The sequence below is a fragment of the Zootoca vivipara genome, chromosome 14 (assembly GCF_965207765.1).
Source record: "Zootoca vivipara chromosome 14, rZooViv2.hap1.1, whole genome shotgun sequence".
Lineage (NCBI taxonomy): Eukaryota > Metazoa > Chordata > Lepidosauria > Squamata > Lacertidae > Zootoca > Zootoca vivipara.
Window position 1 is genome coordinate 23423185 of NC_142597.1, and position 27707 is coordinate 23450891.

Below are 27707 nucleotides of genomic sequence, written 5' to 3' on the forward strand. Positions count from 1 at the left end.
GCCGGGAGCGGGAGCCTGGGGCTGCCACGCTGCTCCCCTCAGCCTTTTGCTTCTAGGAGGGGCAATTGCCCCCTCCTGCCCCCCTGCCTACGCCCATGTGTATATATCTATACAGTGGAACCTCGGTTTATGAACACCTCGGTTTATGAATTTTCGGTTTATGAACGCTGCGGACCCATCTGGAACGGATTAATTCACTTTCCATTACTTTTAATGGGAAAGTTCGCTTCAGTTTATGAACGCTTCAGTTTATGAACAGACTTCCGGAACCAATTACACCCATGTTTCAGTTTATGAACGCTTCAATTTAAGTACTTCACAGACCCATCTGGAACGGATTAATCCACTTTCCATTACTTTCAATGGAAAAGTTCGCTTCAGTTTATGAACGGTTACTCCGCGGACCGTCTGGAACGGATTAATCCACTTTCCATTACTTTCAATGGGAAAGTTCGCTTCAGTTTATGAACGCTTCAGTTTATGAACAGACTTCCGGAACCAATTGTGTTCATAAACCGAGGTACCACTGTATATAATTATTGCAAGAGTGTTCTGCAAATATTCCTTAACTAATTAACAAGGTTTTCAAATTCCTTTAATCCTTCCTTTCTGGAAATTTTGCTCCTCTGCTCATCTTTCTGGCTAATAGGCACACACGCACCATGTCTTTCTCTCTCTCTCTCTTTTCCATCTGAGTGTTAGGATTCCCTTGTGTGGCTGTGTTGACCTGGTGTAACAGCAGGGTGACCGGCTGGTTTAGGATCTGGGACAGACACAAGCAACAGACAGAACGAGTGCAACTGAGCCTATGCACACAGATCTGCCCCCCCCCCCACACAAGAGCTTGCCCATATTTTTTTCTTTCTCTTTCTTTAAATGGCAGACAGGCATCTTCATAAATAAATTAGAGGTGTAGAATCATTGAGTTGGAAGACACCTCAAGAGACATCTTGGCCAAGGCCTTGAAGCAGCAGAATAATGATTGGTCTTGACATTTGCTGTGTTTAAACAACCCTGCCATGGGTCAGATCAAGAGGCAGCAATGCACATGGGGGTTGGTTTTTTTTTTTTGGTGTGTATGTGTGTGTGTTTGGTGGACGTACTAAAATAGTGGGATACTGTATATAGGAAGCTGACGTGGGGAGCCAGGCTTTCTAGTTAAGAGAGTGAAACAGACCATTCGTAGATTCAGGACAAAATGAAGATATTATTTACACAATACAGAATGATAATGATGATAATAATAATAATAATAATAATAATAATAATAATAATAATTCTATCCCACTCCTCATCCAAAGATCACAGGGTGGTTTACAGTTTACAGTCATTAAAATTCTAGAATCTGCCCTTTTCCCCCACAGCCACTAAGTTTACTCAGGAGCCCCGGGTGAGCGACCTTGTCAAAAGGAGTTTGAAATTTCTCAGTCTACTGCATCACCCCAGTCTACATGATTACTGACACTCCCATTGCAAGACTTCCCTTTGCAGAAGGCATGCTGATTCTAACTCTGCAAGACTTATTCTTCTAGCGCAGGGGTCAGCAAACTTTTCCCGCAAACCTTGTTGGGGGCCGGACTGCAGGGCGGGGAGAAGCAGGAGGGAGGGAGGAGGCACTGCCACGGTGTGTGTGAGGGAAAGGGGGGGGGAATGGCGCAGCCCGAACGATCAGAATCCTCATGCCGATCCATGCGGCGATTCCCGGACTATCTGTGGGCGGGATCCATAAGGCAATTGGGCCAGATCCAGCCCCCAGACCTTAGTTTGATGACCCATGTTCTAGCACATAGATATTTCATAGGATAGAAATACCTCTACAAATAAAGAAATAAGATGTGCTTGGCAATTTTATCTTTAAAAACACTTCCTGTCAACTTGTGTGGGACAGTACTGGCCATAGCTGCCAAGTTCTCCCTTTTTTTAAGGGAAATTCCCTTATGCTGAATAGGCTTCCTCGCGAGAAAAGGGAAAACTTGGCAGCTATGGTACTGGCTCCTACTGTCCTGGATCTAAGAGATCCCTTTTAAACCTTTACCTTTTTTACAGTGGCCATTTCCCAAACCTTGGATACAGCAGCCCATCTTTGGAGAAGTTACGTATTTATGTGAGATTAGCAATACCTAATTTGAGGTTTTTGGTTTTTTTTAAAGAGCTCCCAGGTGGATACCATCCAGAACTGGCAATGTGTTCATTTTTTCATTTGTCACAAGGCTCGGAACTCAAAAGCTCCGCTTGAACCAGAGCCCCAGTTCTCATTACGCCTTGATTGCAAAGCTTTCTGATGAGATCAAGGCCAAGCATCAAAAGACCCTCGGCAAGGTTTGCTTGTCTTGGCGTAACCCAGAGAGGCAAGAGCATCCCCTATGGGCTTGTTCTCACAATCGTTGAGCGGCCGCCCAGCTCTTCCTTAAAAAGAGGTTTTTTGCTTTGATAACATTTATAATGTTTGGAGTGTTTAACATGCATTAAACCTTGAGCTCTGCCCCGTACCACTTCTGAAGAGCGTAGGTAGTTTCAGCTGCTGGTTTTTAATGAAAAAGGAATTAAATCGTTAAGTGGAAGCCTTCTAGCAAAAGCAGGGTTGGAAATGCACGATCCTTCAGGGGAGGTGAGATTGTTGATTGCGGCCCATCTTGAGAGTGCCTTCTCTTAGCTTCACCTTCCACATGATGTAACAAACAGGTTTGCATTTGCCTCCTGGGAGACAGTCCCTGTCTCCTGATGCCTTGATGAATAAATAGTGGGAAAGGAATGGCCAGGAGCCAGAGACCTGAGGAAGTGAAGTGATAATAGAGCAGGGAAGTGGCGCGTGATTCTGTTTTCTTTTTTTAATCCTAGGAAACGAGAAAGTTTGCGAGGAAATTGCTTGGTAATGACCCCATGCCCTCCTTTTGTGGATCAGATTATTTTTCCATGAACAGTGTAGGCTGGACGCTTTCTTGGACGAAAAAGGGTCTCATCGCTGTTGTACATGCCTTGATTTAGCCTCGACTTGGACTGGACTGCTGTAATACCCTCTGTTTGGAGCTGCCCTAGAAGAGTGTTTGGAAGCCACAACGGCTGCTTGCAAATGAGTGTCTGGTGCCATGCTGGTTTTAGTTTCCCTGACTCCCAGTTTGTTTCTGGGTTCATTTAAGAGTGCTGGTTTTAATGTTTTACAGAGAAATCATAACCCCTAAACCTGTTTGCTAGAGAGGATTATGATTTTGAATTGTGGCTTTTTGATCAATACACTGGCAGACTGTGCTGAAATTTGAAGGGTGGGAAAGAACTTATATTGCCCCAAATTTATGTCAGCCTCCAGAGATGTTCAGGGTTAACAAGGTTGCAAACAGATCCCCCACCCCACCCTTACAGAAGCAAAACAGAAATTAGGGCCAAAGTTTTGCTAGATTCCTCCGGATTTCGGGAAGTGGCTTTCATACCAGGCGAAAGATCGCGTAAAATGTGAAAATGAAGAGGTAAGGAAATGTCATGAAGATGGAATAAAATGCTGTCTGAATGCAGCTCTAGTGTGATGACACTCACATTGGACGTTCTTTTAACAAGACCCTTTCTTTCTTTCTTTCTTTCTTTCTTTCTTTCTTTCTTTCTTTCTTTCTTTCTTTCTTTCTTTCTTTCTTTCTTTCTTTCTTTCTTTCTTCTCCTTCCCCAGGTCAGCCTGAATGATTCCCATAACCAGATGGTCGTTCACTGGGCTGGAGAGAAAAGCAACGTCATCGTCGCTTTGGCCCGTGATAGCTTAGCCTTCCTAGGCCCCAAGTTAAGTGATGTAAGTAATTTTGTGTGTGTGTGTGTGTTTTTAAAAAAGGTTTAAGGTGGAAAATAACACAGATAACCAAACACCGACACAGTTAGTTGCTTAGCATGGATTAATGCTCCAGCCCTCAAATCAGTTTCCAACTAGTGCCTAATTTCTGTTTTGTGCTGTTTTTCGCACCCTGCTAAAATCTTCTTCATGTAGGCAAGCATAGCCAGTTATGTAAAGCTGACATGTATTTTTACGTGTAATTTTATTTTATAGCATATCTTTTAAACCATGGATTTACTTTATATTGTGATCCCCTCTGGGGTCACTGCTTTTAAGTTCTGACTCTTATCAGTCATTTTAATGATGAAATAATAAAATAGGCCTTGATAAGTAGGCAGCTATTGAAGCCGTTTCAGGCTTCCCCCAAAGTGTGCCCCAATCATTTTAGGGAAAATTAACTTCTCCTTGTTTTAGGCATGGCTCAGTTGTATTTAGTTTATTGTAAGCTGCCTTGTTGTACACCACTTTTTGCGTGAAGGGGTTTATAAATCTGCAAATGTCATATTTATACAGAGCCATTAATGCTGTATTTTTAGAATTTCTGTTTTGTTGGAAGCCGCCCAGAGTGGCGGGGTATAAATAATAAATTATTATTATTATTATTATTATTATTATTATTATTATTATTATTTAGCTTGGTGCTGTCTAGGGTTCCAGACAGGGAATAATTCCCAGCCGTACCTGGAAATGCTGGGGATTGAATCTGGAACCTGCATGCAAAACAGATACTCACTACCAGTGAGCTATGGCCCTCCAGGAACAAGCGATTGTTGTTGTACAGTAGCAGGTGCCTATTCCCTGACTTGCAAACTCACTTCCCTACTCCCTCCCTGACCCGCTCCTCTTCCATTTGTTGTTGCTAAGGGTGAGCAGCTGCAATAGTCTGTCCTGTCTCCTGAGCAAGCCTGAGGATGCTCAGTTGACACCGTTCTTAATACAAGGAGGCAGCCTCCATAGCTCTGCACCAGGAAGCCCCCCAGTGCAATGCTATAGCAGCTCTTTCCTCTTGTCCTGGTAAATAAAAATAATTCTCAACTTCCTTGGTTTTTTTAATTTTATTTTTTTTAAGAACCACATGATTGGATGGGGTGGAATGGCCTTTTTTTATGTGTGTGTGTGCGCGCGGTTTGTAACATTAGCATATTTCCTTGCTAGGTTTATATTTCTTACGACTACGGGAAAACGTTTAAAAAGATATCGGAGAAATTCAATTTTGGCCCGGGGAACAGCAGCCAAGCAGTGATTGCTCAATTCTACCACAGCCCAGCCGACAACAAGAGGGTAAGAAATTAGAAATGGTTTGAATGCGTAAACAAAGGATTTCAACTGCACCCCTTCCCCTAGATTTAAATAAGGGTGTTCTAGATATTTTGGGGTTGAAACTAGGGTAGGTTCCACATTTTTTCCTGAAAAAGATCTAATGCAAGTATCTGACTCTTTCTCTCCCCTGCGCCGCTTTGATCTTTGCTTCTTTCTCTTTTCTGGGCTCCATGGTTGATCCCACCTAACTGGGGGATCTCCTGAGCGGTGCTCAAAGTGGTTTAACAATCCTCCTTCCCAGGGAACTCTGGGAACTTGTAGCACTGTGAGAGGAATAGGGGTCTCCTTACAACTCTGACAACTCTGAGCACCATGAACCATCTACAGCTCCCAGGATCCTTTGGGAGAAAGCCATGCCTGTAGTGTGTTGAATGTATTGTGTGAAAGTGGTAAAGGCAAGAGAAACATCCATTGCTCCACCCACTTTTGCCTCTGGCCCCACCCACCCCAGGCACGCGGCCCCTGGAAGCCTGCCTGTGAGGCCATGTGGCCCTGCTATGATAAGTAGATGTTATGGAAGGAGAAGCTGTATTTGTAGTTTCCATTTTTGGCAGTGGCTATGAGGTTTGTTTTGTAATGTCTAGTTCCATCCTTGGATGAGCTTGTCGATTGGTGTGGAAAATGTCAATTAAACTCACCCCCCAGCTCCTTGTTTTGGCCTCTGCGAAGTCTTCACTTCACCGTTTTGGTTAGTGATGTAGTGTCTCTGCCGTGCCTTCAGAGCAGACCAAGAAGGCCTGAGTGTCTGCCATGCTCAGGCAGAACAATAGAAATCGCTGCAACCAAAAACAGCTGTTTACCTAACAGCAAATGGGTTCGTGTAGCCGAGGGAAAATATTTGTCTCCTGAGGACTATAGATCGCATTTGATCAAGAAAACTGAGTAGCTTCTTATTTTGTGGTGGGGAGATGGGAGAGGGCAGAATAGAAAACAAAAGTCTTCCGTCGTTTTTTTTAAAAAATTCTCTCACTAAAAGCAAAGGCTGTACAGTTGTCTTCTGTGGCAGATGTGAATCCTAAACTAGCTTTGCAAGCCAAGCTGATGGGTGCCTTGCAGAAATGAAGTCGCCAGGCTTGTCATCTCCACCACTGAAGGAGGAGGCCTAGTCTAGCATTTAACATCATAACCTGTCCCCCTCCCAGCCTAAGGGAAGGTCTAAGCTGCAGGTTTTGAATTTTATTGTGCTATTTTCTTCTTTAGTGGGTTGTGCAAACTGCTGTTCTGAATAATGCTTTGAATAGGGTAGGGGGCATGGGGATGAGTTTGTAGAATCAAGAGGGCAGTGGATGAATTTTTTGGGGGGGGGACCACTGTTTTAAAATATAATTTATTGCATCGGTGAGGGATTTTGGCTACAGAAACTGGTGAAAATGTAACAAAAAGTGGCAAACAGTTTTTTGTTTGGTGTGTGTGTGTGTGTGTGTGTGTGTATGCAACTTTCACATCCAAGCAATTCTGCCAAGATCTGTGTGCTGATTTTTGAAGACCCGCTGATTTTTTTGTCCTACCCCTTCCTCCTTTCCCTTTTACAGTACATCTTTGTTGATGCTTACACTCAGTACCTATGGCTTACCACGGACTTCTGCAACACCATCCAAGGCTTCCCAATTCCATTCAAAGCGGCAGATCTGCTTTTGCACAGCCGGCTCCCAAACCTCATCTTGGGATTTGACAAGACCCATCCGAACAAGCAGGCGAGTAGATCATTGGCGGATGCACATGACGAAGGCTCCCAGTTTCTGCTTTTCTTTCTGTGCGTGGGGAGTGGGTGTCCTGCGAACGAGATGCTCTGTGTGGGAAGCTACCTCGGTGATCACGCGGAGCGCAGTTAAACTGCGGAACTCCCTCCCACTGGAAGCAATGACGACCCCCGACCTGGATGGCTTTAAAAGAGAAACTGGCCAAATTCACAGAGGATACAGCTATCAGTGGCTACTAGGCATGATGGCTATGCTCTGTGTCTCCATAATCAGAGGCAGCAAGACTTCAGAATGCTAGTTACTGGGAATTGCAGGTGGGGTGAGTGCTGCTGTTGCTTGTGGGCTTCCTACAGGCACCTGCTTGGCCTGATCCAGCATTGGCCTGATCCAGCAGGGCTCGTCTTAATGTTCTTAATCATTTGTCTGTCTTGTGTTTTAGATTGTTAACCCTGTTCAGAACCTGACTCTTTTAGAGCATGAGACTCTTAATCTTAGGGTTGTTGGTTCGAGCCCCATGAGGAGCAAAAGATTCCGTGATTGCAGGGAGTTGATCTTTGAGGTCCCTTCCAGCTCTACAATTCAATGATTTTAACTTGGTGCCCTGTAGATATTTCCAGCTGCATCTCCCACCACCCCTGATCCTCGGCCATGTTGCATGGTGGCAGTTGGAGTCCAACAACATCTGGCAGGCATATTATTATTATTATTATTATTATTATTATTATTATTATTATTATTATACCCAGCCCATCTGGCTGGGTCCCCCCAGCCACTCTGGGCGGCTTCCAACAAAATATTAAAATACAGAAATCCATCAAACATTAAAAGCTTCCCTAAACAGGGCTGCCTTGAGATGCCTTCTAAAGGTCTGGTAAATTTTTGTTCTCTTTGACCTCTGGTGGGAGGGCATTCCACAGGGTGGGTGCCACTACCGAGAAGGCCCTCTGCCTGGTTCCCTGTCCGATAGAGCAGGCACGTCCAACAGGTAGATCGTGATCTACCAGTAGATCACTGGACGTCTGAGGTAGATCACTGGCTCCCCCCAAAGAAGCTCAACAACTTTGGCTCCCCTAAAAAAGCTCAATTTTTTTTGTCCTGCACCCAAAAAAAACAAAAACACCGGGCTTTCCCCCTCCCTATAAAAGCTCAACAACTTTGACCTGAACCTCAAGAAAGGGGGTAGATCACTGGTAGTTTTTAATTCTGTAAGTAGATCACAGTCTCTTGGGAGTTGGCCATCCCTGCGATAGAGCATCTGCTTTACATGTAGAAGGCCCTAGGTTCAGCTCCTGACATCTCCTGTTGTTGGAGGGCGGCGGCGGGGGGGGGGGTGTCTTCTGCCTGAAACTTTGGAGAGCTGCTGCCAGTCAGTGTAGACCAAAATGAGCTAGACAGGCCAGTGGTCTGACAGCTTCTCAGTTCTATGGAAAAGAGGCCTTCTGCAACCCTGCTCTTCCTCCTGTTCTCAACCATGCTGTGTTCAGAGCCTGGTGAAGGGAGAAAATAGGCCAACGATTCCCACTTCCCAGCAAGAAGCCTGCCTTTGTTCCTCGTCAGGCCTGCTCTGCATTGTTCTCATGCCCGGCTCTCCAAATGGGCAGGAACCCGGGAGGTGGAGGGACGCCAGACTGCCTAACTCTGCTGCCCTGGTACTTGGCAGGAACAACAACAGTGTTTGTCTTGTGTGGTCACATTTGGGTGGTTTTTCTTCCCCGCTCCCGCTTTCAATGTTTGGATGTTTCCTTCACCATAACTGAAAGGCGGTTAGTGCCCTGGGGTTGGTGGTAAAAGCTCGGAGACGATTTCTCGCTTTGACTCGGTTAGCCAGAGTGACACTTCTCGCCCTTAAAAAAAGAGAGAGAGAGGAGAAATATCTCCCGGCTGCCAGCAACAGAGAGCCAGAGGGAAGCATCACTTTAAATCTCTCCCAGGTCCTTTCCCTTGCCGGTGAGCTCTCCTCTCATTGTATTCCTCCCTTTCCACCGACATAGGCTCGCCCTGATCTCAGCCGCCCCGGCGCTTGCTACTCGCAGGGCGAGATTGCTTATAAGCTCTTTCTGCACCAGATCCGCTTGGGGTTAAAAGAGATTTTAAGCTCCCGGCCTTGCTTGGGGGCAAGGCCTGCTCAGCATGCTGGCTCTGTGAGGCTTTCGTGAGATTTCATGGGGGCCACCTGAGTTCCCACAAGCATCCCCGGCCTTCCAGAGCTGTCACGCTGAGTGGGTCTTGCCTCTCAAGCAAGGCCTCTTTTTCCTGCAAGGTTATCTGGCATGAAAAGGGCTTTTAAGCACTCCGGCATGCTACCTGGGCAAGGAGCTCTGGGAGCACAGGGGATTTTCTCTCCCTGCCCCACTAGCTACCTGCGGGGCAGCTCCAAGGGTTTGGGTATCCCTGAATTTCGTGTATATGTGGAACCCTTGGTACTGAACCCCCGCAGAAGAGGCGACTGCACTGGACTTGCTTCCTGATGCTTAGGACTTTGCAGGCTTAATTTAATTTGAACCAGAGCGGTTCATTGGATGGAGGAGGGTATAGTGCAGGGTTCCCCAAACTAAGGCCCGGGGGCCAGATGCGGCCCAATCACCTTCTAAATCCGGCCCGCGGACAGTCCAGGAATCAGCCTGTTTTTACATGAGTAGAATGTGTCCTTTTATTTAAAATGAATCTCTGGGTTATTTGTGGGGCATAGGAATTTGTTCATATTCCCCCCCCCAAAAAAATAGAGTCCAGCCCCCCACAAGGTCTGAGGGACAGTGGTCCGGCCCCCTGCTGAAAAAGTTTGCTGACCCCTGGTATAGTGTCTTCTTAACCATTGTGTGCTCATGTGGGGGGACACGGCTGTGGCCAAGTATAAGGTGCAGCATATCTCTTGCACTTTTAACTCCTTCCTGCACCCATCGTCCCATATTTCTTCCTCTCAGCACCCGCCTTTGGCAGCCTGAGACAGCTTAATGCACAGCATCCAGGATCCGCCCTGATCCATGCATTCCCCGGCCATCTGGGTTTGGCTGGTGCACCAGAATCCTAACCTATTTCCCCATGTTCTAATTTTTTGCAGCTCTGGAAGTCGGATGATTTTGGGCAGACGTGGATAATGATTCATGAGCACGTGAAATCGTTTTCCTGGTAAGTTGTGTAATTCTTTGCAGGCTTCTCGGGAGCTTCTTCTTCCTCCCCACCCATTGGAATGTAATCTACACCTCTTTCTGAGCAAGGGGCTCGAATCCCGGGCTCTGCTACTCCAGGATGAAGGTGGAGTGTGGGCATCGTATCTTTAATAGTCTCCTTCCTTAGAAAAATTAAAAAGTTCCTTGCATGGATCATCATGCAAGTTAAGATTTAAAAGGGATATGTACAAAAAAATGGAAAAAAGGGGGAAACCACCAGAGAGGAATTCAAACAAATAGCCAGCACGTGTAGAGACAAAGTCAGATAAGCTAAAGCACAGAATGAACTCAGGCTTGCTAGAGAGGTTAAAAGCAACAAAAAGGGCTTTTATGGGTATGTCCGTAGCAAAAGGAAAAACAAGGAAACAGTGAGGTCACTTAGAGGAGAAGATGGTGATATGCAAACAGGGGACAGAGAAAGGGCAGAACTCCTCAATACCTTCTTTGCCTCAGTCTTCTCCAAAAAAGAAAACAATGCCCGACCTGAAGATATGGAGCAGATGATTCAGCAGGGGAAATTTGAGAATTCCTGGAGAACAGGTGAAGTCCCAGCAGACTGGAGGAGGGCAAATGTTGTCCCTATTTTCAAAAAGGGGAAAAGAGAGGACCAAACAATTACCACCCAGTCAGCCTGACATCAATACCAGGAAAGATTCTAGAGCAGATCATTAAGCAAACTGTCTGTGAGCACCTAGAAAGGAACACTGTGATCACTAAAAGTCAGCATGGGTTTCTGAAAAATAGGTCATGTCAGACTAATCTGATCTCATTTTTTGACAGAATTACAAGCCTGGTAGATGAAGGGAATGTTGTGGATATAGCCTATCTTGATTTCAGCAAGGCTTTTGACAAGGTGCCCCAAGCTGAAAGAAGCTGGTAAAATGCGGGCTAGACAATGCTACCATTCAGTGGATTTGTAACTGGCTGACTGACCGAACCCAAAGCGTGCTCATCAATGGCTCCTCTTCATCCTGGAGAGTAGTGACTAGTGGGGTGCCACAGGGTTCTGTCTTGGGTCCAGTCTTATTCAACATCTTGAGCAAGTTTGCAGATGACACCAAATTGGGAGGGGTGGCTAATACCCCAGAGGACAGAATCACACTTCAAAATGACCTTAACAGATTAGACAACTGGGTCAAAGCAAACAAGATGAATTTTAACAGGGAGAAATTTAAAGTACTACACTTGTGCAAAAAAAAATGAAAGGCACAAATACAGGATGGGTGACACCTGGCTTGAGAGCAGTACATGTGAAAAGGATCTAGGAGTCTTGGTAGACCACAAACCTGACATGAGTCAACAGTGTGATGCAGCAGCTAAAAAAGCCAATGCAATTCTGGGCTGCATCAATAGGAGTATAGCATCTAGATCAAGGGAAGTAATAGTCCCACTGTATTCCGCTCTGGTCAGACCTCACCTGGAATATTGTGTCCAGTTCTGGGCACCACAGTTCAAGAAGGATACTGACAAGCTGGAACGTGTCCAGAGGAGGGCAACCAAAATTGTCAAAGGCCTGGAAACAATGCCTTATGAGGAACGGCTTAGGGAGCTGGGTATGTTTAGCCTGGAGAAGCCTGGGGAAGAGAAGGTTAAGGGCCAGAATAGCCATGTTCAAATATATAAAAGGATGTCATATAGAAGAGGGTGAAAGGTTGTTTTCTGCTGCTCCAGAGAAGTGGACACGGAGCAATGGATTAAAGCTACAAGAAAGAAGATTCCACCTAAACATTAGGAAGAACTTCCTGACAGTAAGAGCTGTTCGGCAGTGGAATTTGCTACCAAGGAGTGTGGTGGAGTCTCCTTCTTTGGAGGTCTTTAAGCAGAGGCTTGACAAGCATATGTCAGGAATGCTTTGATGGTGTTTCCTGCTCGGCAGGGGATTGGACTGGATGGCCCTCGTGGTCTCTTCCAACTCTATGATTTTATGATTCTATCAGGGACAGGAGTACTCTAAATGTTTCTTTCAGGTGTGCATGAGGTTGCCTTCATGCCTGGCTTATGAATTTCCTAGCTGGGGCTTCCGGTCTAGCGCCAGCGCCGTCCGGTGGGGTTTGCTTCGAGCTCCGAGGCAGCCCGACTTTGCGAGGGGGGGGGGAAGCAGCGGGAGCGGCGCTGCACCCCATAGAACCCAGTGTCGAGCGTCACTGGGGCAAATGCTCAGCGGAGCCCCAATTCCGACTCCCCAACTCGCCGGTAAGCTCTAATAAGAGAGGCCGGTGCAGGAAGGGTTGAAGTCGTGGGGGCCATTTTGAGCGCGATTGTTGCCCTCGCGGAGAGAAGCTCCGAACTGGAGGCGGAGAGCGCTAGATACTTTCAAAAAAAAGGATTGAAAAGATCGGGAACCGTGAGTAAAAGAATTTAAAATTTTAATTTACCTTAAATTCGGAACGGGGGTGAGACAGAAAAACGGAAGCCGATCTCCCCCCACTGATGATAAGAAGAAGCAGTAAAAGGAGTATTACCCGATGCCAGGGAATGGAAGTTTACAGCCTAAACAATCCCAAGGATTGGAAAAAATAGGAATCTCCCCCAGAGGCAGGGCAAAGGGGGAGAACTGTACTAAGCTGGGAAAACCCCTGCAAACAGTGGAAATTAAAGAGAGAAGTCCCTCCCCCCCTCCCGAAAGCGGCAACCCGGACAGAACAGCAAGTGGATGGGGAGGTTTTAAAAGAAATATTGGAACAGACTTTTAGAGACTTTTAAGTGAATAAAAGGCTGAACTGAGGGAAAGTAGAGATTGGACTGCTTAAATTGGATTTGCTGCAGCCAGATTGAAATAAAAATCAAGGTAACAATAGTTGGAATGGATTTAATGCATCCAGTTGGCTCAAATTGGAGTAGTTACAATTGGTGACCACTTCCTGTTTTCCAACTTCTGCTCTGTCCTTGAAGAGCTGGGAAAATGTCAACAATGGGTTATGCTCCTGTTTTCCAGAGAAAAGTTATGAAACTCTTGTGGGAAATAAAAATCAGTATGGATAAGACTCAACAGCAAATGGAAATAATAAATCAGGATGTACAGGAACAGGACATAAGTGAATCAACAGCGAAAGAAGATGAGAGGACATATGAATCGAACAATAATTTAATCAAAGAAGACGAGGATGGTTTGGATATGCAAGACAAGAAAGATCAAATTCGGATTTGGAATACCCCCCCTTCGGAGGGGGTGGAACAAGAGCTGTTTGAGGGGCAGGAAATCCACAAGAAAAACAATGTGCAAACAAGATGGGAACACTGGGGGGAGGACAGAGACATTTGGGTTGAAAAACATGTTAAGAAAGGGGAGGGATGAAGGAGGATGAATATATATTGTTTAATAGGATGGATAAAAAGGGATTGAAAACTGGATTGCTGATTTTGGAACTTGTTGGAATGGAAGGGAATAGCCGTGATCGGGGGAGGGGGAGGGAAAATTGAGAATAATTGATAAATCAAAGACTGGGAATGGAAAAAAAAGATCTAAAATACAAGGAGGTCCTTGGAAGAAAATTGTGGCAAGGGAGGGAATAAGATGTATGTTTGACAGAAGCTGGATGTAATAGTAATTGGGAGTATGATGGTTTTGGCAAGACGATTTGGGACGGTTGGGTGCTTTCCCCCCTTGTCGGTCGTCCCCAGGCTGGGGGCCCCTGGTGGCAGGGGGGGCTTCTGGGGTGGGGGGGACGGGGTGGTGGTGGAGGGATCCAATTTGGAAAAAGACTCACTTCCCTTCCTTTTTCCGCCCTCTGGGACTCTTCGTGGCAGGAGGGGTTCTGGGGGGCGGGGGAGGAAGGGGGTGAGAAAGGGGGATAAAAGAGAATTATTAAAGAATATGGATAGTAGATTAATATAAGATTTGAAAGATTAAAAATAGATCGAGGAATATGATAAGATAACTGTTAAATATGATTCAAAATGAAAATCAGATAGAGGGGAGATCGGGGAAGCCCACATAAAAATAATGTTTATGAAAAATGATTAGCTAATAATAATTTTTTTTTCTTTTTTTTGTCTTTTTTCTTTTTACTTTTTTGTTCCTCTTTTTCTTTTTTGTTTTTCTTTTTTTATGAGTGAGTATTAAGACTAGATAGATGGTTGGAAGGATACCCACTTGCATCTCTCCTGCTAACCTGGAGCCTCTTGGTGGCAGGGGGGGGTTCTGGGGGTGGGAGGGAGGAGTGGGGAGAAATTCAATCATAAAAATGAACCACTGTCGGCTGCCCGTTTTTCGGGGGATCCTCTTGTGGGAGGAGAGGGCTCTTGGAGGGTGGACAGAAGTAGGTGGAAAATTTGTCATGTTATGTTTGCTTTTGTATGTTCTTTTTATTATGCGAAAATTAATAAAATATTATTTTTTTAAAAAAAATGAATTTCCTAGCTGACCACTGTTGGAAACACAATAATGGGATAGTTGTGCCTTTTGTTCTGATGCAGCTGTGCTGTTCTTATGCACTAAGCCTTGACTACAGGAGAAAAGTCAATGAGCTGCGATGCTTGGCTTTCACCTTGGAGGTGCAGCCATTGTGGTTCTTAGCATTTTTGAAATCTGAAACCAAGGGAATGTGTGTTTTTCATTATTTTCTGCATCAGTGAGGGCTAGAAACTGTACAGTGGTAGCTCTGGTTACGAACTTAATTCGTTCCGGAGGTCCGTTCTTTAGCTGAAACCGTTCTTATCCTGAGGTGCGCTTTCGCTAATGGGGCCTCCCGCTGCGCGCGCGCCTCCGGTGCACAATTTCAGTTCGCATCCTGGGGCAAAGTTTGCAAGCAGGAGCAGCTACTTCCGGGTTAGTGGAGCTCGTAACCAGAAGCGTTCGTAACCAGAGGTACAGTACCACTGTATTTAGAAGTGTTTATTTAGGGTCTATCTCCCAAACAGATTACTTATCAGGTCTGTCGTGCTGCATGCTGTCTGGTGTTTCATGGGCCTGCAGATTAGAAACATAAACAATGAAATTTTGAGCAGCGGAGGTTTTCAAAGGCCACTGGAGGTTGCACCAAACTGTCTAGGAGAAGATGGTACCTATTGCCCATTAGGTAGAGCAGTGTTTCCCAACCAGTGTGCCTCCAGATGTTTTGGGACTACAACTCCCATCATTCCTGACCACTGGTCTTGCTAGCTAGGGATGATGGGAGTTGTAGTCCCAAAACATCTGGAGGCACACTGGTTGGGAAACACTGAGGTAGAGTAATGAAAATGACGAGCAGTAGATTTAGAACAGACAAAAAGGTGGGGATATAAAGGTAATGCAACAATAATGGTATACATAGAAAAGATGGTTTCCTTTCTTTTCTTTTTCTGACAAGGGGTGTTGAACCCTATGACAAACCCTACGCAGTTTACATCGAGCGCCATGAGCCCACCCGGGCCTCCACCGTCCTCCGCAGCACCGATTTCTTTCAAACCAGAGAAAACAAAGAGATTCTGCTCGAGGAGGTTGAAGACTTCCAACTCAGGGAAAAGTATCTGTTTGCAACAAAATCTGTGGTAAGGAGCATCAAGTTGACGATCTATAGAGCAGGAGTGGGGAACCTCAGGCCTGGAACTCTGTACACGGCCCTCAAAGCCTCTCTGTTTGGCCCCTGGTACTCTTCCCAGGCCATGCAAACCCTGCTCTCGTTTCACCCCACAAGTGCTTCTGCTTGGCCAAATCATGCCTCTTTCTTCCTTGGAGGAAGGGTAGAGAAGGGTTGTTGCTCCACCCGCTTTTTCCTTTGGGCACACCCACCGCTGGCAAGTGGCCCTCAGAGGATTGCCCAGAAAGGAATGTGGCCCTCAGGCCTGAAAATAAGTTTCCTGTCCCTGCTGTAGAGGGAGCAGCTTAAAATAAAAGCACAACCCAAATTTATAAAGGAGCACAGTGCATAGATGTCAAGGAAGCAGAGGCAGATTTTTGAGCATCCAGCACTGTCCCCAAAAATGCTCTGAAAACACTTCTGCATTAGCTACAGAAGAAGAGGAGGGGAACATGCTGTGAGCCTCAAAGGAAAGCATCAGAGTCTCAGAGTCTCCTTTGACTTGTGTTTGTGATCCAAATTTATGATCCCTTCATGGGGGTCTGGCAGGCAGCCTGCATGTACTGCAATGCTTTTCTGCTTAGGGAAGATTAAAATAACTCGGAAGCACGTTAATATAGACCACAGATAGGGAATCTTTGGCCCTCCAGATGTTGTCAGACTACGACTCCCATCATTCTGGAGGACTGGCCACGCTAGCTGGGGCTGATGGGAGTTGGAGTCCAATATCTGGAGGGCGTCAACTTCTCCATGAACGAGCATCTTGGTTCGAATGCAAAATTCAACTCAGTAAGACGTTACCATTCATGACTGTTTTAAACGGGGAACCCAGAATTTTTGGATTAAAAGCCTCTCTCCTGTGCCCGCCACATTTTATGACCAGAAAATGCACATTATGTCGTTGCAATTCTCTTGTGTGAGAGTCAATGAGGGTATACCGGTTAGCAAGCTGGACTGGGGCTTGTTTTTCAAGTCCACAGCTCAGCCCCTAATCATGCTTGGTGAGCTTCTAACCTACTTCACAGGGCCGTCGTGAGGATAAAGCGGGGAGCGTGTTCACTCCCTTGACCTCTTTGTAGGGACAGCGAGCGGAAATAGCAGAACAAGCCTGAGTTTGTGGTTCAGGAGCATGCAAGATGCAACAACAGAGCAAAAAAAAAATGCCAGCCTGCTTCTATTTGATTTTAGTACTTTAGGCAGATCTAGGTCAGTGTGAAACACGGAGGCTCTGGGAAGAAGTTTAGATGCCTGTAAGTAATAGGCCTATGTAGGTGGGAATGGAAGAGGGGAATGGATGGGGAGGGTTTCATGGGAGAAGAAGAGCTTTTGCAGTACTATCGAGGAAAAGTATGTTGGTCAAGCAGAACGAGGCCCTGATAATATCTGCTGATTGTCTGGATAGAGGGCGGAGAGGAGTGTTTGAGCGTGCGTAGAAACTAGCCTACTGCATACAGGCAACGCTTTCATATGTTGCTCCACCCACTTTTGCCCCTGGCCCTGCCCACCTTTGCACGTGGCCCCCAGAAGGCATGTTGTATGCTGACATCTGGGAGAGTAGCCGTAGCTCAGAGGTAGAGCTTGCCCCCCCCCCATTGCTGGACTCCTTATCATTAACATGTTATGGTTTTTTTTTTCTTTCAGAGCTTTTAACATGTGGGATTCTGCTTGCTGACCTAGAAATATTTTTCCGGCAGGCAGGGTAGCCCACTTTTGATCCCTGACATCTCCAGTTAAAAACAAAAAAAACCTAATAATAGCTGATGCGAGAAGATCTTCTCTGCTTCGCAGGGATTGGTAACCTTGTGGGACTACAACTCCCATCATCCCTGCCTTACTGGCCATGCTGGCATGGGCTGATGGGAGCTGGAGTCCAACATCAAAATGAGAGTCACAGGCTCCCCCCCACCCCTGCCACAAAACTGAGCTGGATGGTTTGAATTGACACAGGGCAACTTCATATATGGGTCATGGTACAAAATGATGAAAATCTCTCTCTCCCCCCCCACTTCCACCCCACTCTTAAGTCAGTTAAAAGAGCAGGGCTAGTTAAAACATTTCAACGCCACTTAATGGCTTGAACCAGCAACGATGTGAATGTTGGCATAGGTGGGAATCCCAGAACCGTCTTCACGTAATCCATCCCATTGTGGGATTGGGTCACAGCGAGTTTGGAGAGGAAAAGTGGTTCCTGGCAGACTCCCAGGGAAGAGGACAATTTAAAAAATAATAAAACCCAGAAAACTGTGGTGTGTGCATACCTGTAAAAATAACTTGGCTAGATACAACCCAGCATGGTTCCTTTTTGTTTTGTTTTTTTGCTGGTACTTCAATCCAGATGTGCCTACATTAGTTACTTGTAGCTAGGGATATTGGAGAATCCCAGTGGTGGCAGACATGGTGAATGTTTGCTCATGAGTCTCAAGTCTGCAAATGCTAATTTGCATTGCATTTCCTTTGCATTGAAATGAATGGTGTGGAGTAAGGCAACAGGATCTTAATTAATAATATGATTTAACAACGTAATTAAATAGGTTAAATTCCGCCACAGTGGAGAGCAAGGTGAATAATGTAGTTTTTGCCGGAAGCCAAACTGCAGCAGAATGGAAACATGGGTCGGGATGGAGGTCATTGCTTTCATACGTCCTTTGCTTTGTGACATTGAAATCATGAAAGAGAAAGATTCAAAAGAGCCAGCTCTCTTCCAGTTTATAATGGCTCCCCTGTCTAGTCATACGAGTCAACTTTTTTAAAGTTCGCCATAGGTGAGCATGCAAGTAGCACTTTCCAAGAAGTAAAGGGTTGGTAATGGGTAATGGCATTCAGGAAAGAAACCCTATGACTTCCCTTGCCATTTTATTCCATTGCTAAATCTAACTACATCTTGGGAACTGTCACCAAAATTTACTTTCCTTCAACTTGGGAACGGGCAGCGGGTCAATGTGGGAAGTTGTGCCTTTGTTGTGTGGCTTTGTTTATTTCTACAAGCTCTTAAATCTTAAAGCAGTGTTTCCCAAACTTGGGTCTCCAACTGTTTTTGGATTGCAACTCCCATCATCCCTAGCTAGCAAGATGGTCAGGGATGATGGGAATTGTAGTCCGAAAGCAGCTGGAGACCCAAGTTTGGGAAACACTCTCTTAAAGCCTTCTTCTGTAAACAATAACAAACAAACTCACTACTTTCACCCCCCCTCAAACCCTCAACCCCTTTCCTTCTCCCAGCATCTTTTAGGGACGCAGCAGCCATCCGTTCAGCTTTGGGTATCCTTTAACCGCAAGCCGATGCAACCAGCCCAGTTTGTGACGAGGCACCCCATTAAGGTATTGACATGTGGGAGGGAAATCCTTTTGCTGTCAAGGGCCGCATTATCGCACGACTAATCTGCTGGGGGCCGCATGTTGCTGGTAGGTGGGGTTTAAACCAGCTGTGGGCAGAGTCAAAAGGGTGGGGGCGTCACTCCTTTCCTTTCTCTTTCTCTCAATCTTCTTAACTGCCCCAGGGAAGGACAGAATGCTCTTGCAACAAGTCTGAACTTGCTGGATCCCCCTGCCCCAAATTTCTTCCATTGCTCCCTCCCTCCATTTCAGCCTCCTTCCTCCATTTCTCCTGGCCTTCTTTCCCCACGGTTTCACCCCTTTCCCCCAGCATGAAATCAGGTCATGGGCCACATTATCCCTTATCCCCACTGTAAGGGATGGCTGCAATCCAAAGAGATGGTTTGAAGAAATGTTTCAAACCCTTTGCTGCTTTTCATAACAATGGCTGCACTCCCATGCACATTTTTTTTTTAAAAAAAAAAATTTATTAACACTTTCCACAGTACGGTATCTCTGCTAAAGCAGACATACGGTAAAACGGAACGGGTGTGAGTGCCTGCGGAATTTTAAGGGAGCTGCTTATGTTTGGGTATTGTCTCCCCCCCCCCCCGAATTTTAAAGGTGCGGCTTATAATCGGATGTGACTTATATTCAGGCCAATACGGTAATAAAAAAGAAAGGAAAGGAAAAGATATAGAAGAGATAGAAGAATAAAAGGTCCTCTCTCACAAACATATTTTATCCTCCCAGCTCTCACCTGGGAACGCCCCTCTCCTCTCCCAGCCTCTTGCCCTGAGAGAGCTCCCCTTCCCCATCTTTCTCACACAGGGTCCTTCAGACACACACCTTTAATGTGGGAATGGATCCCATTGAATGGTGTGGGGCTTGCTTCCTAGTAGGCATGCATTAGGAGCACGCTGCATGCCACTTTTTAGGTCTGTTTCATTTTATAGTTGATGTTTATAGTGTGAGTTTCAACCAATTTAAAATTCACTTACCGTAAACATACGTGCCAGAGAAACAATAGGGGAAGAGAACATTTATTTGTTTTTTGTTTTTAAGATGATGCTTAATGTGTTGCCATTGTGTTGCCTTAGAAAAGGCACCTCCTACTCTGGCTCAGAACAATTAGGTAGGCATGCAGTGGGGGCCTCTTCTAAGATAGCTTTCTTTCTATCGTTGAAAGTACAGCTTACAGTCGTCCATCTTCTTTGGCTTCCTATTCGAACATACACTCATACATTTGTTTGTCTGTAATCCTCAGAAGAGCTCCGAAAGGCAGTGCTGTATAATTATTACCCCCATTTTACAGATGGGGGAAACTGAGGCTGAGAGAGAATGGTTTGCGTAAGGCATGTGATTTCGCGGCAGAAGTGTGAGTGCTGAACTGGCCGTTTCCTGACTTGCAACTCACATTCGCATGCCTTCAGGGGAACCAAACGATTTTATTTTTCCCCTCCCAACTTTCTCTCGAAGGAATACTATATTGCGGACACATCTGAAGACCAGGTGTTTGTGTGTGTCAGTCACAGTAACAACGGCACCAACCTCTACATCTCCGAAGCGGAAGGCCTAAGGTTTTCATTGACTTTGGAGAACGTCCTGTACTACAGCCCGGGAGGAATGGGGAGTGACACATTGGTCAAGTAAGTACATAGATGTGCTCCACTCAAGCAGAGAGATGTCTCTGTGCTACTTTTGTGGATTTTGCCCTTAGCTTGGAAAGGTCAGCAAAGGCCTGAAGAAATCTCCGTACCACACAAGCGAAGGTGCATTAAAATGAGATCAAATCATTCCTGTTCAAACAATGATGGCAAAGCACAAAATTATTCCAGCCAGCCAAGGAACAAATCTAATAAGAGTTTCAGCTCCTTCCTTGCAGGTAGTGGGAAGTTGGGGGGGCGGGGGCGGCAGGCTTTACATCAGGGGTGGGGATTCAGTGGCCTTCCAGATGTTGTTGAAACAACAGAGCATGTGCTTCTATAGCATGTGTATTACAGAGATATTCCACTACCTGCAAGGAAGGAGCTGATACTCTTATTAGATTTGTTCCTTGGCTGGCTGGAATAATTTTGTGCTTTGCCATCATTGTTTGAACAGGAATGATTTGATCTCATTTTAATTCTATACAGTACCTGTCACAGTGGCCGGAGCGGGCTACTTCAGAGTAACGACTCTACACAGCTCTGCATTTTATTCTTTTATTGGTGCTGCGTATTTACAGTGCTGAAGTCATTGCTATTTACACGGAGCTATGTGTTCAGTCGGGTTCAGAACCTCCGAGTGGCTTTTGGCGCGTCTTTCTCCAACACAAAAGCCTGGGTAGACCCATCCTCTTTCCTCTCCGCTTTCTGCGTAATTCCGGAGTTGGGGGGATGGGTCTCCCCCCCTTATTTGCCCCTTCCTGTTCCACTTGGGACCCTGGCTCCGCTACCTTGCCTGAGCCTCGGACACGACTTCCTGCTTCCCCACTGGAATCGGAACTCTCTCTGCTTTCCCCTGTGCTCGGGGATGGGCTTGAACTCAGGAGGGGAGGGACTTCGCGATATCCCCTGTCCCTCACAGTACCTTTTTGCTGCTTTCAGATACCAACCCTGCTACAACATACAATGTTGCCAGATTCTGCACAGCAGCGCTCAAAATTCGTCGGACGATGACCCGTGCCACAAACTACAGGTGAAACTCGGAAAATTAGAATATCGTCGAAAAGTGCATTTATTTCAGTAATGCAACTTAATTATTTTTTATTTTTCTTTTAATTTTTACAAATGCTTTCTTTTGGAAATTCCACAGTAATAAAACAAATAGTTACAATAATACAAAAATAAACATCGCTATTACATTTCATTAATTACATTCCATTTATAATTGACCTGCCTAAAGACAAATAATTACAGTTACAACAAATAAAGGCTTGACATATCTTGCTTTACATGTCATGCATCTATCTCATATATTGGTTTCACCTTTTAAGTTGCATTACTGAAATAAATGCACTTTTCGACGATATTCTAATTTTCCGAGTTTCACCTGTAGATTTAATGAGCACTCATATCAGAGTGGCCTGTAGACTGATAGCTAGTCTTAGATATACTAACCTCTTACGCTTTGCCACTCCCGCCCAATGTTCCTAACCCTTCTTTTAGACTTTCCTAGCTTTCCTTTAGATTTTTATAGACTTTTAATTCCTTTTAGGTTTTTTAATCATTTTTCAGATTTTAAATTACTGTAAATCACCCCCCCCCCAAAATGCTGGTTTATGACCATAATAAAGATTTGATTTGATTTGATTCCATTCCTGAGCATTGGGCTCAATAGCTAGATATATCTTGGGTGCAAAGTCCAGGGTAAAGAGATGTGTCAGAAGCTATGACATGAAGGTGCCAGATACATCTCTGTGGGTTGGGACTGCTCACTCCTCATAAGCCAGTCACTATCAGAGTCCAGAGTTGCAGGGGGTGATCAAAGACCCTTTAGTATTTCTGCAGCGGGGTCCCTGTCTCCAACACCCCAGAGCTGCCCAGTGAGTGTGAAACCGGGAGCTTTCAAGTCACTGTGGATAATTCTTCTCACCTTTTGTGCTGATGGGAACCAACCAGAGTGAAAGCAGGTGAGTCAGCCTCCTAGGGTCACTGTGGAAAAGGTGCATGAGAAGAACACAGAGGAGTTCTGTACGCTCAAAAGCAAAGCATTTAGGAACACAGTTAACACAAGACGCTTCCGTTTCTAGGGAACGGCGTGCGAGTTCTGTTACATACAGTGGAACGAGCGTTGCAAATTGTTTGCCCATTTATGTCTGCAGAAAACAGTCAATCTAGCTCAAAGGCAACACATGGAGATCATCGCAATGCCCCCCAATTCTTATTATTGTATAATTACACGTTTATTATTTAATCTGTTGTGTAATATTTTTTTTTAAAAAAATATTATTTATTCATTTATTTATTCATTTTATAAGAAACAACAACAAACAAATGGCATTTCTGACAAACACTAAATGAACAAAATCCAACAAACAAACTAATACAAAACAAAAAACAAAAATAAAATTATTTCTTATATAATTCTTATTTCTTTCACATCTCAAATGATTTCCCTCGTCCCCTTCTTTCTGAATTTCATTATAACACATGTTTAGCAGTTTATTCTCCATCATCTAAAAACCAAATCTTTATTTAACTATTCCATAATTTATTAACCAAATATTTAACTTCTACATTTGCTAACACTACTTCAGAATCTTATTTTAATGCTTCTAGCCTATATATCTCCACAAAGGAAATACTTTTCTAAATACTGCAATGTTTTTTCAAATATATTTTGAATTTTTTTCAATCTTCTTCCACCATCTCTTCCTTCTGGTCATGTCGTCTCCCAGTCATTTCGGCGAGTTCCATAAAGTCCAACATCTTTTTTTGCCATTCTGATCTGTTGTGTAATCTTAGAAGGGGGTACGGCTGTGACAGGCTGTTGCTGCGACTATCGTGAAGCGGCCCCGCAGTTCCGAATTTGCCACTGGTCACAATGGGGAATTGCGGCTAATGAAGATGTGTGGCTCAGTACTTTTGTTCTCTCTCCCCCCCCCCCCAAATTTCGGCAGGTACTTTGCAAACGAGCCCTTTGCGGACTTCCACCGCGTGGAGGGGGTTCCGGGGGTCTACATCGCCACCTTGATCAACAGCTCCTTCAGCGAGGAGAACATGCGGTCTGTCATCACCTTCGACAAAGGTGGGACTTGGGAATTTCTCCAGCCGCCAGAGTATACTCGCTACGGCGAAAAGATAAATTGTGAGGTAATGATGCTGCGATGCAAAAGACGTCTCGCCGCCTCTTTGAGGGCTTTTTGGATTGAGTGTTATGTTCTCGTTCCCTGTCTAGGCTCAGCTGAAGCTTGTAGATGCATACATGGGCTATTCCAGGCTCTTGGGGAAGTGCAATGCTTCCACCTTAGACTTCCCTTGCTATTCCCCACTCAGTGGTGGCCAGCAAGGCAGCGTGGGTGGGGCTGCTGAACACCCTGCTACACAGCAACTTACCATAAGGGCAAGGCAGCGGGACCTACAGCTTCCCCATCCTTGGTGTATACACACCTGGGAAGAAAGGATAAATTATCTATGGCTAATGATGTTAAATTCTCAAGAATAATCTTTTGGAGAATATTCTCGAGAATATTCTTGATTAATGAGAATATTAGAGAATTTTCATTTAAAATGGGAGAATATTCATTTTAATGCATTGAAAATGATACAATTTTAATGCATTGAAAGTGATATAATTTTAATGCATTGAAAATGATACAATTACTTAATACACGTGTTTATTCATGGGTAAACTTGTTCAGAGGCCACCTCACACACTGTTGCACATAATTGTATAGGCCTAGGTACTTTTAACTGTATAAAGCATTAAAGCTACTTTCTGTAAAAGAAAAATATCACACTGATCCAAGGGTATAGAATTGCTAAGAATAAGGTCACATCAAAATAGAAAAAAGGCTATTGCATATAGTTGAAATACATGTGAATTCAAATGTTCATCAAATTAAATGAATAGCATTTTTTTAAACTAAAATAATAAATAACTCACATTCTGTAACTCACATTTCAGAACTGCCAATGGTGAATGACACAATGCCCAGTAATGTAACTGGATTTTTAAAAAATCATTATTCATTACTTACACCGGCAATATCAAAACTTGACTTATTATTTACTAGGATTTTTAAGTGTGGGTTGTAAAACTGGTTCTTACATTCAAATTTACAGTTTGTGGAGAATATTCTCCGGAGAATTTTCTAGCAGAGAATATTCCCATTCTTGAGAATATTCTCCGGAGAAGATTCTCACCTCACCTCACTATCTATGACCCTCAGTGTGAAAAACCTTTACCATGTTTCTTTCTGTTTATGCAATCTACACAACTTCCAGGTTTGGGGTGGGTGGTGTGGAGAGGGACTCAACCAACATTTTGTTGTTTTATGACTGTTTCCTATTTTACACCAGTGTGGTGTAGTGGTTAAGAGCGGTAGACTTGTCATCTGGGGAACCGGGTTCGCTTCCCTGCTCCTCCACATGCAGCTGCTGCAAAAGAACCAACCAACTCAACATCTTGGTCATTTTTTCAGGGGACTGAGCCAGTGTGGTGTAGTGGTTAAGAGCGGAAGACTCGTAATCTGGGGAACCGGGTTTGCTTCCCCGCTCCTCCACATGCAGCTGCTGGGTGACCTTGGGCTAGTCACACTTCTCTGAAGTCTCTCAGCCCCACTCACCTCACAGAGTGTTTGTTGTGGGGGAGGAAGGGAAAGGAGAATGTTAGCCGCTTTGAGACTCCTTCAGGTAGTGATAAAGCGGGATATCAAATCCAAACTCTTCTTCTTCTTCTAAAAAAAAAAAAAAAGAAAATGGCTAGCTAGATTTTACCAGCACTGTTTTGATCCGCTTCTCTTGCACGGCTGTAGTTCTTGACTCTGTGCTTTTTTATTATTTACTGCTGTGGTTGTTTCTATCTTTTAATTTGTATGATGCATCAAACAGGGTTTTTTGGGAGAGACGAGGTATGCATAAAAGAAACTAGATGAAGTGAGAAATAAGTGGCCTTTAGCCCACACACCTGTGCCTCCAGAAGAAGAAGAAAAAGTCCTAGCCTTTAAGGGCTCTTGTTTGCTTTCTCTGGATTTCCCTCCCACATAGGCAAAAGGGTTGTGCAAAAGAAACAAACGGCATTATGTGATTTGGCTTTTTAACGTGAAACGGAAGCTGTGCACATTTAGCATGCTTGAATATGTACAGTGGTGTGTGTGTGTGTGTGTGTGTGTGTGTGTGTAAGCTTCAGACCTCCAGCGTTGCATTTGTTTGGAACAATGGCAGGCACACATGCTGCCTGTACTGCGGGGGAAGCACAACAAGTAATACTCGTATGATTCGACTCTGCTAGCTTTCCAAGGGCTGCTCTCTTCACCTGGCCCAGCGGCTGAGCCAGCTCCTCAACTTCCAACTGCGCAGAATGCCCATCCTCTCCAAAGAATCAGCTCCGGGACTGATCATCGCAACAGGTAAAGCTTTGTTGGCTTGTATTGATCTGTAGTCCATATTCCCTGACTCCAGCAGGTCCAGGAATACTCTGTTATAGGTAGAACACCTGTAAAAATGACTAAGCCAATGTGTTTCTCTATCCCTCACAGGGGTCAGCAAACTCTTTTTCAGTAGGTGGCCGGTCCACTGTCCCTCAGACCTTGTGGGGGGCCGGACTATATTTTGAAAATAATAATAATGAACGAATTCCTATGCCCCACAAATAACCCAGAGATGGATTTTAAATAAAAGCACACATTCTACTCATGTAAAAACACAAGGCAGGCCCCACAAATAACCCAGAGATGCATTTTAAATAAAAGGACACATTCTACTCATGTAAAAACATGCTGATTCCAGGACCGTCCGTGGGCTGGATTTAGAAGGCAATTGGGCTGGATCCGGGCCCCAGGCCTTAGTTTTCCTACCCATGCCTCACCCTCTAAAGCTAATTTGAATTGCCCAATTTATGGAAGGTGTACAGGTTCAGGCTTTGGTGAACCTCCAGAATCTCCAAAGATGACTAATGATGTTTCTCTGTGATTGTTCCTGAGCTGGCTTGGGACATTGATGGTGTGCTTCAAAGAGAGAGCTGTTCCCTGTAAGCCAAGCTAACCCCCCCCCCCACTGTTCGCTGTTTAGCAGCCATGGTCACACCTCAGTGGGGAATCATGAATTAAAAAGCAGCCAAACCCTGACGATTCACACACTTGCTTTTGTAGGATCCGTGGGCAAGAACATGGCAAACAAAATGAACGTGTACATTTCAAGCAGCGCAGGGGTCCGGTGGAAAGAGGTAAGGATTTTGCAAGTCTCTGCATGGGGTCGTCCCCTGGTCCTGGGGTAGCAAGGAAAAGCACTACAGGAGAAAACAGTCCATTTATCTGGGAAGCCCTGTTTATAGATGCCCTAAATCTTCCAGCTGTTTTGGACCATAGCTCCCATCAGGCCAGCTACTGTGGCCATGCAGGCTGTTGCTGATGAGAGTCGTAGTCCAAAACATTTAGAGAACGTCAAGCTGGTTTAGGTTCCATCTGCCTATGAAAGACCACAGTTGGGTGGCCACTTCTGTAAACTGTGACAAGCAGGGGATAGGAACCTTTTCTCTCTCTGTCTCTCTCTCTCTTCCCACCTTCCCAGTTTTGCTAAGCAAAAATTGCAGACAGTGGTACCCTTTATATGTAATTCCTTGACATGTTCCAGCCAGGCAAGGATACTGATGCTGCAAAGCAGGGCAAAGGAGAGGGGTGTGGTCCGGGGAGAGGAGGTGTGGCCTCGGGAGAGTCCCAAGGGGCCAGATGGAGAGGTCTGGAGGGCCACACTTGAACCCAGGCCTGAGGTACCCCACTGCTGACGAGAAGGAAAACACAATACCTTGCCCTCCTGCCCTTCCTCTCCTTGTGGAGTAACTTCAAGCAGCTCTCCCATGTCTCTCAGATTAGGAGGAAATAATCCGGTTAGAGCCCATGACTTGGATCCCTGAACCTCTCAGTTTGCAAATTAAGCACAGCTCTTTTTGAATTTAAAAGAGCTGTGCATCGGTAGCGAATTGGGGTGTGTGTGTGTGTGTGTATTTTTCTTCTCAAAATCACAGCTTTTGAAAAAAAAGAAGAAGTCTGGCCGGTTTACTGTCGTGTGTTATGTTTGGCTGTTAGCCTTTGAAAACATAGTCAATGGGATTCTCTCTCTTTTTTAGGGGTGTGTGCGTGTGGAGAGAGTATGTCTGTGTGCTCAGCCAAAGAGTGTTGGCCACCTTCCATCAGGGGAGGGCCTGGCCCAAATTTTGCAAGTGCTTTTGGCTGATTGGGTGGTCTGGTCTGCAGTGG

At 45.0% G+C, this 27707-nt stretch overlaps 1 protein-coding gene across 3 annotated transcripts in view; it reads left to right on the forward strand.

Moving 5' to 3' along the window:
• The window catches only part of SORL1 (sortilin related receptor 1), a 112720-nt gene that overhangs the window by 25889 nt on the left and 59124 nt on the right, over positions 1-27707 (forward strand). For all 3 annotated transcript variants that reach the window (XM_088657809.1, XM_088657808.1, XM_035139112.3), the window contains exons 2-11: positions 3656-3772; positions 4967-5092; positions 6664-6825; positions 9890-9957; positions 15287-15467; positions 18716-18814; positions 20288-20457; positions 23412-23604; positions 25745-25862; positions 26604-26677. In XM_088657809.1, the coding sequence (XP_088513935.1) occupies positions 3656-3772; positions 4967-5092; positions 6664-6825; positions 9890-9957; positions 15287-15467; positions 18716-18814; positions 20288-20457; positions 23412-23604; positions 25745-25862; positions 26604-26677 (1308 nt within the window). The remainder of the gene's footprint in view (positions 1-3655; positions 3773-4966; positions 5093-6663; positions 6826-9889; positions 9958-15286; positions 15468-18715; positions 18815-20287; positions 20458-23411; positions 23605-25744; positions 25863-26603; positions 26678-27707) is intronic.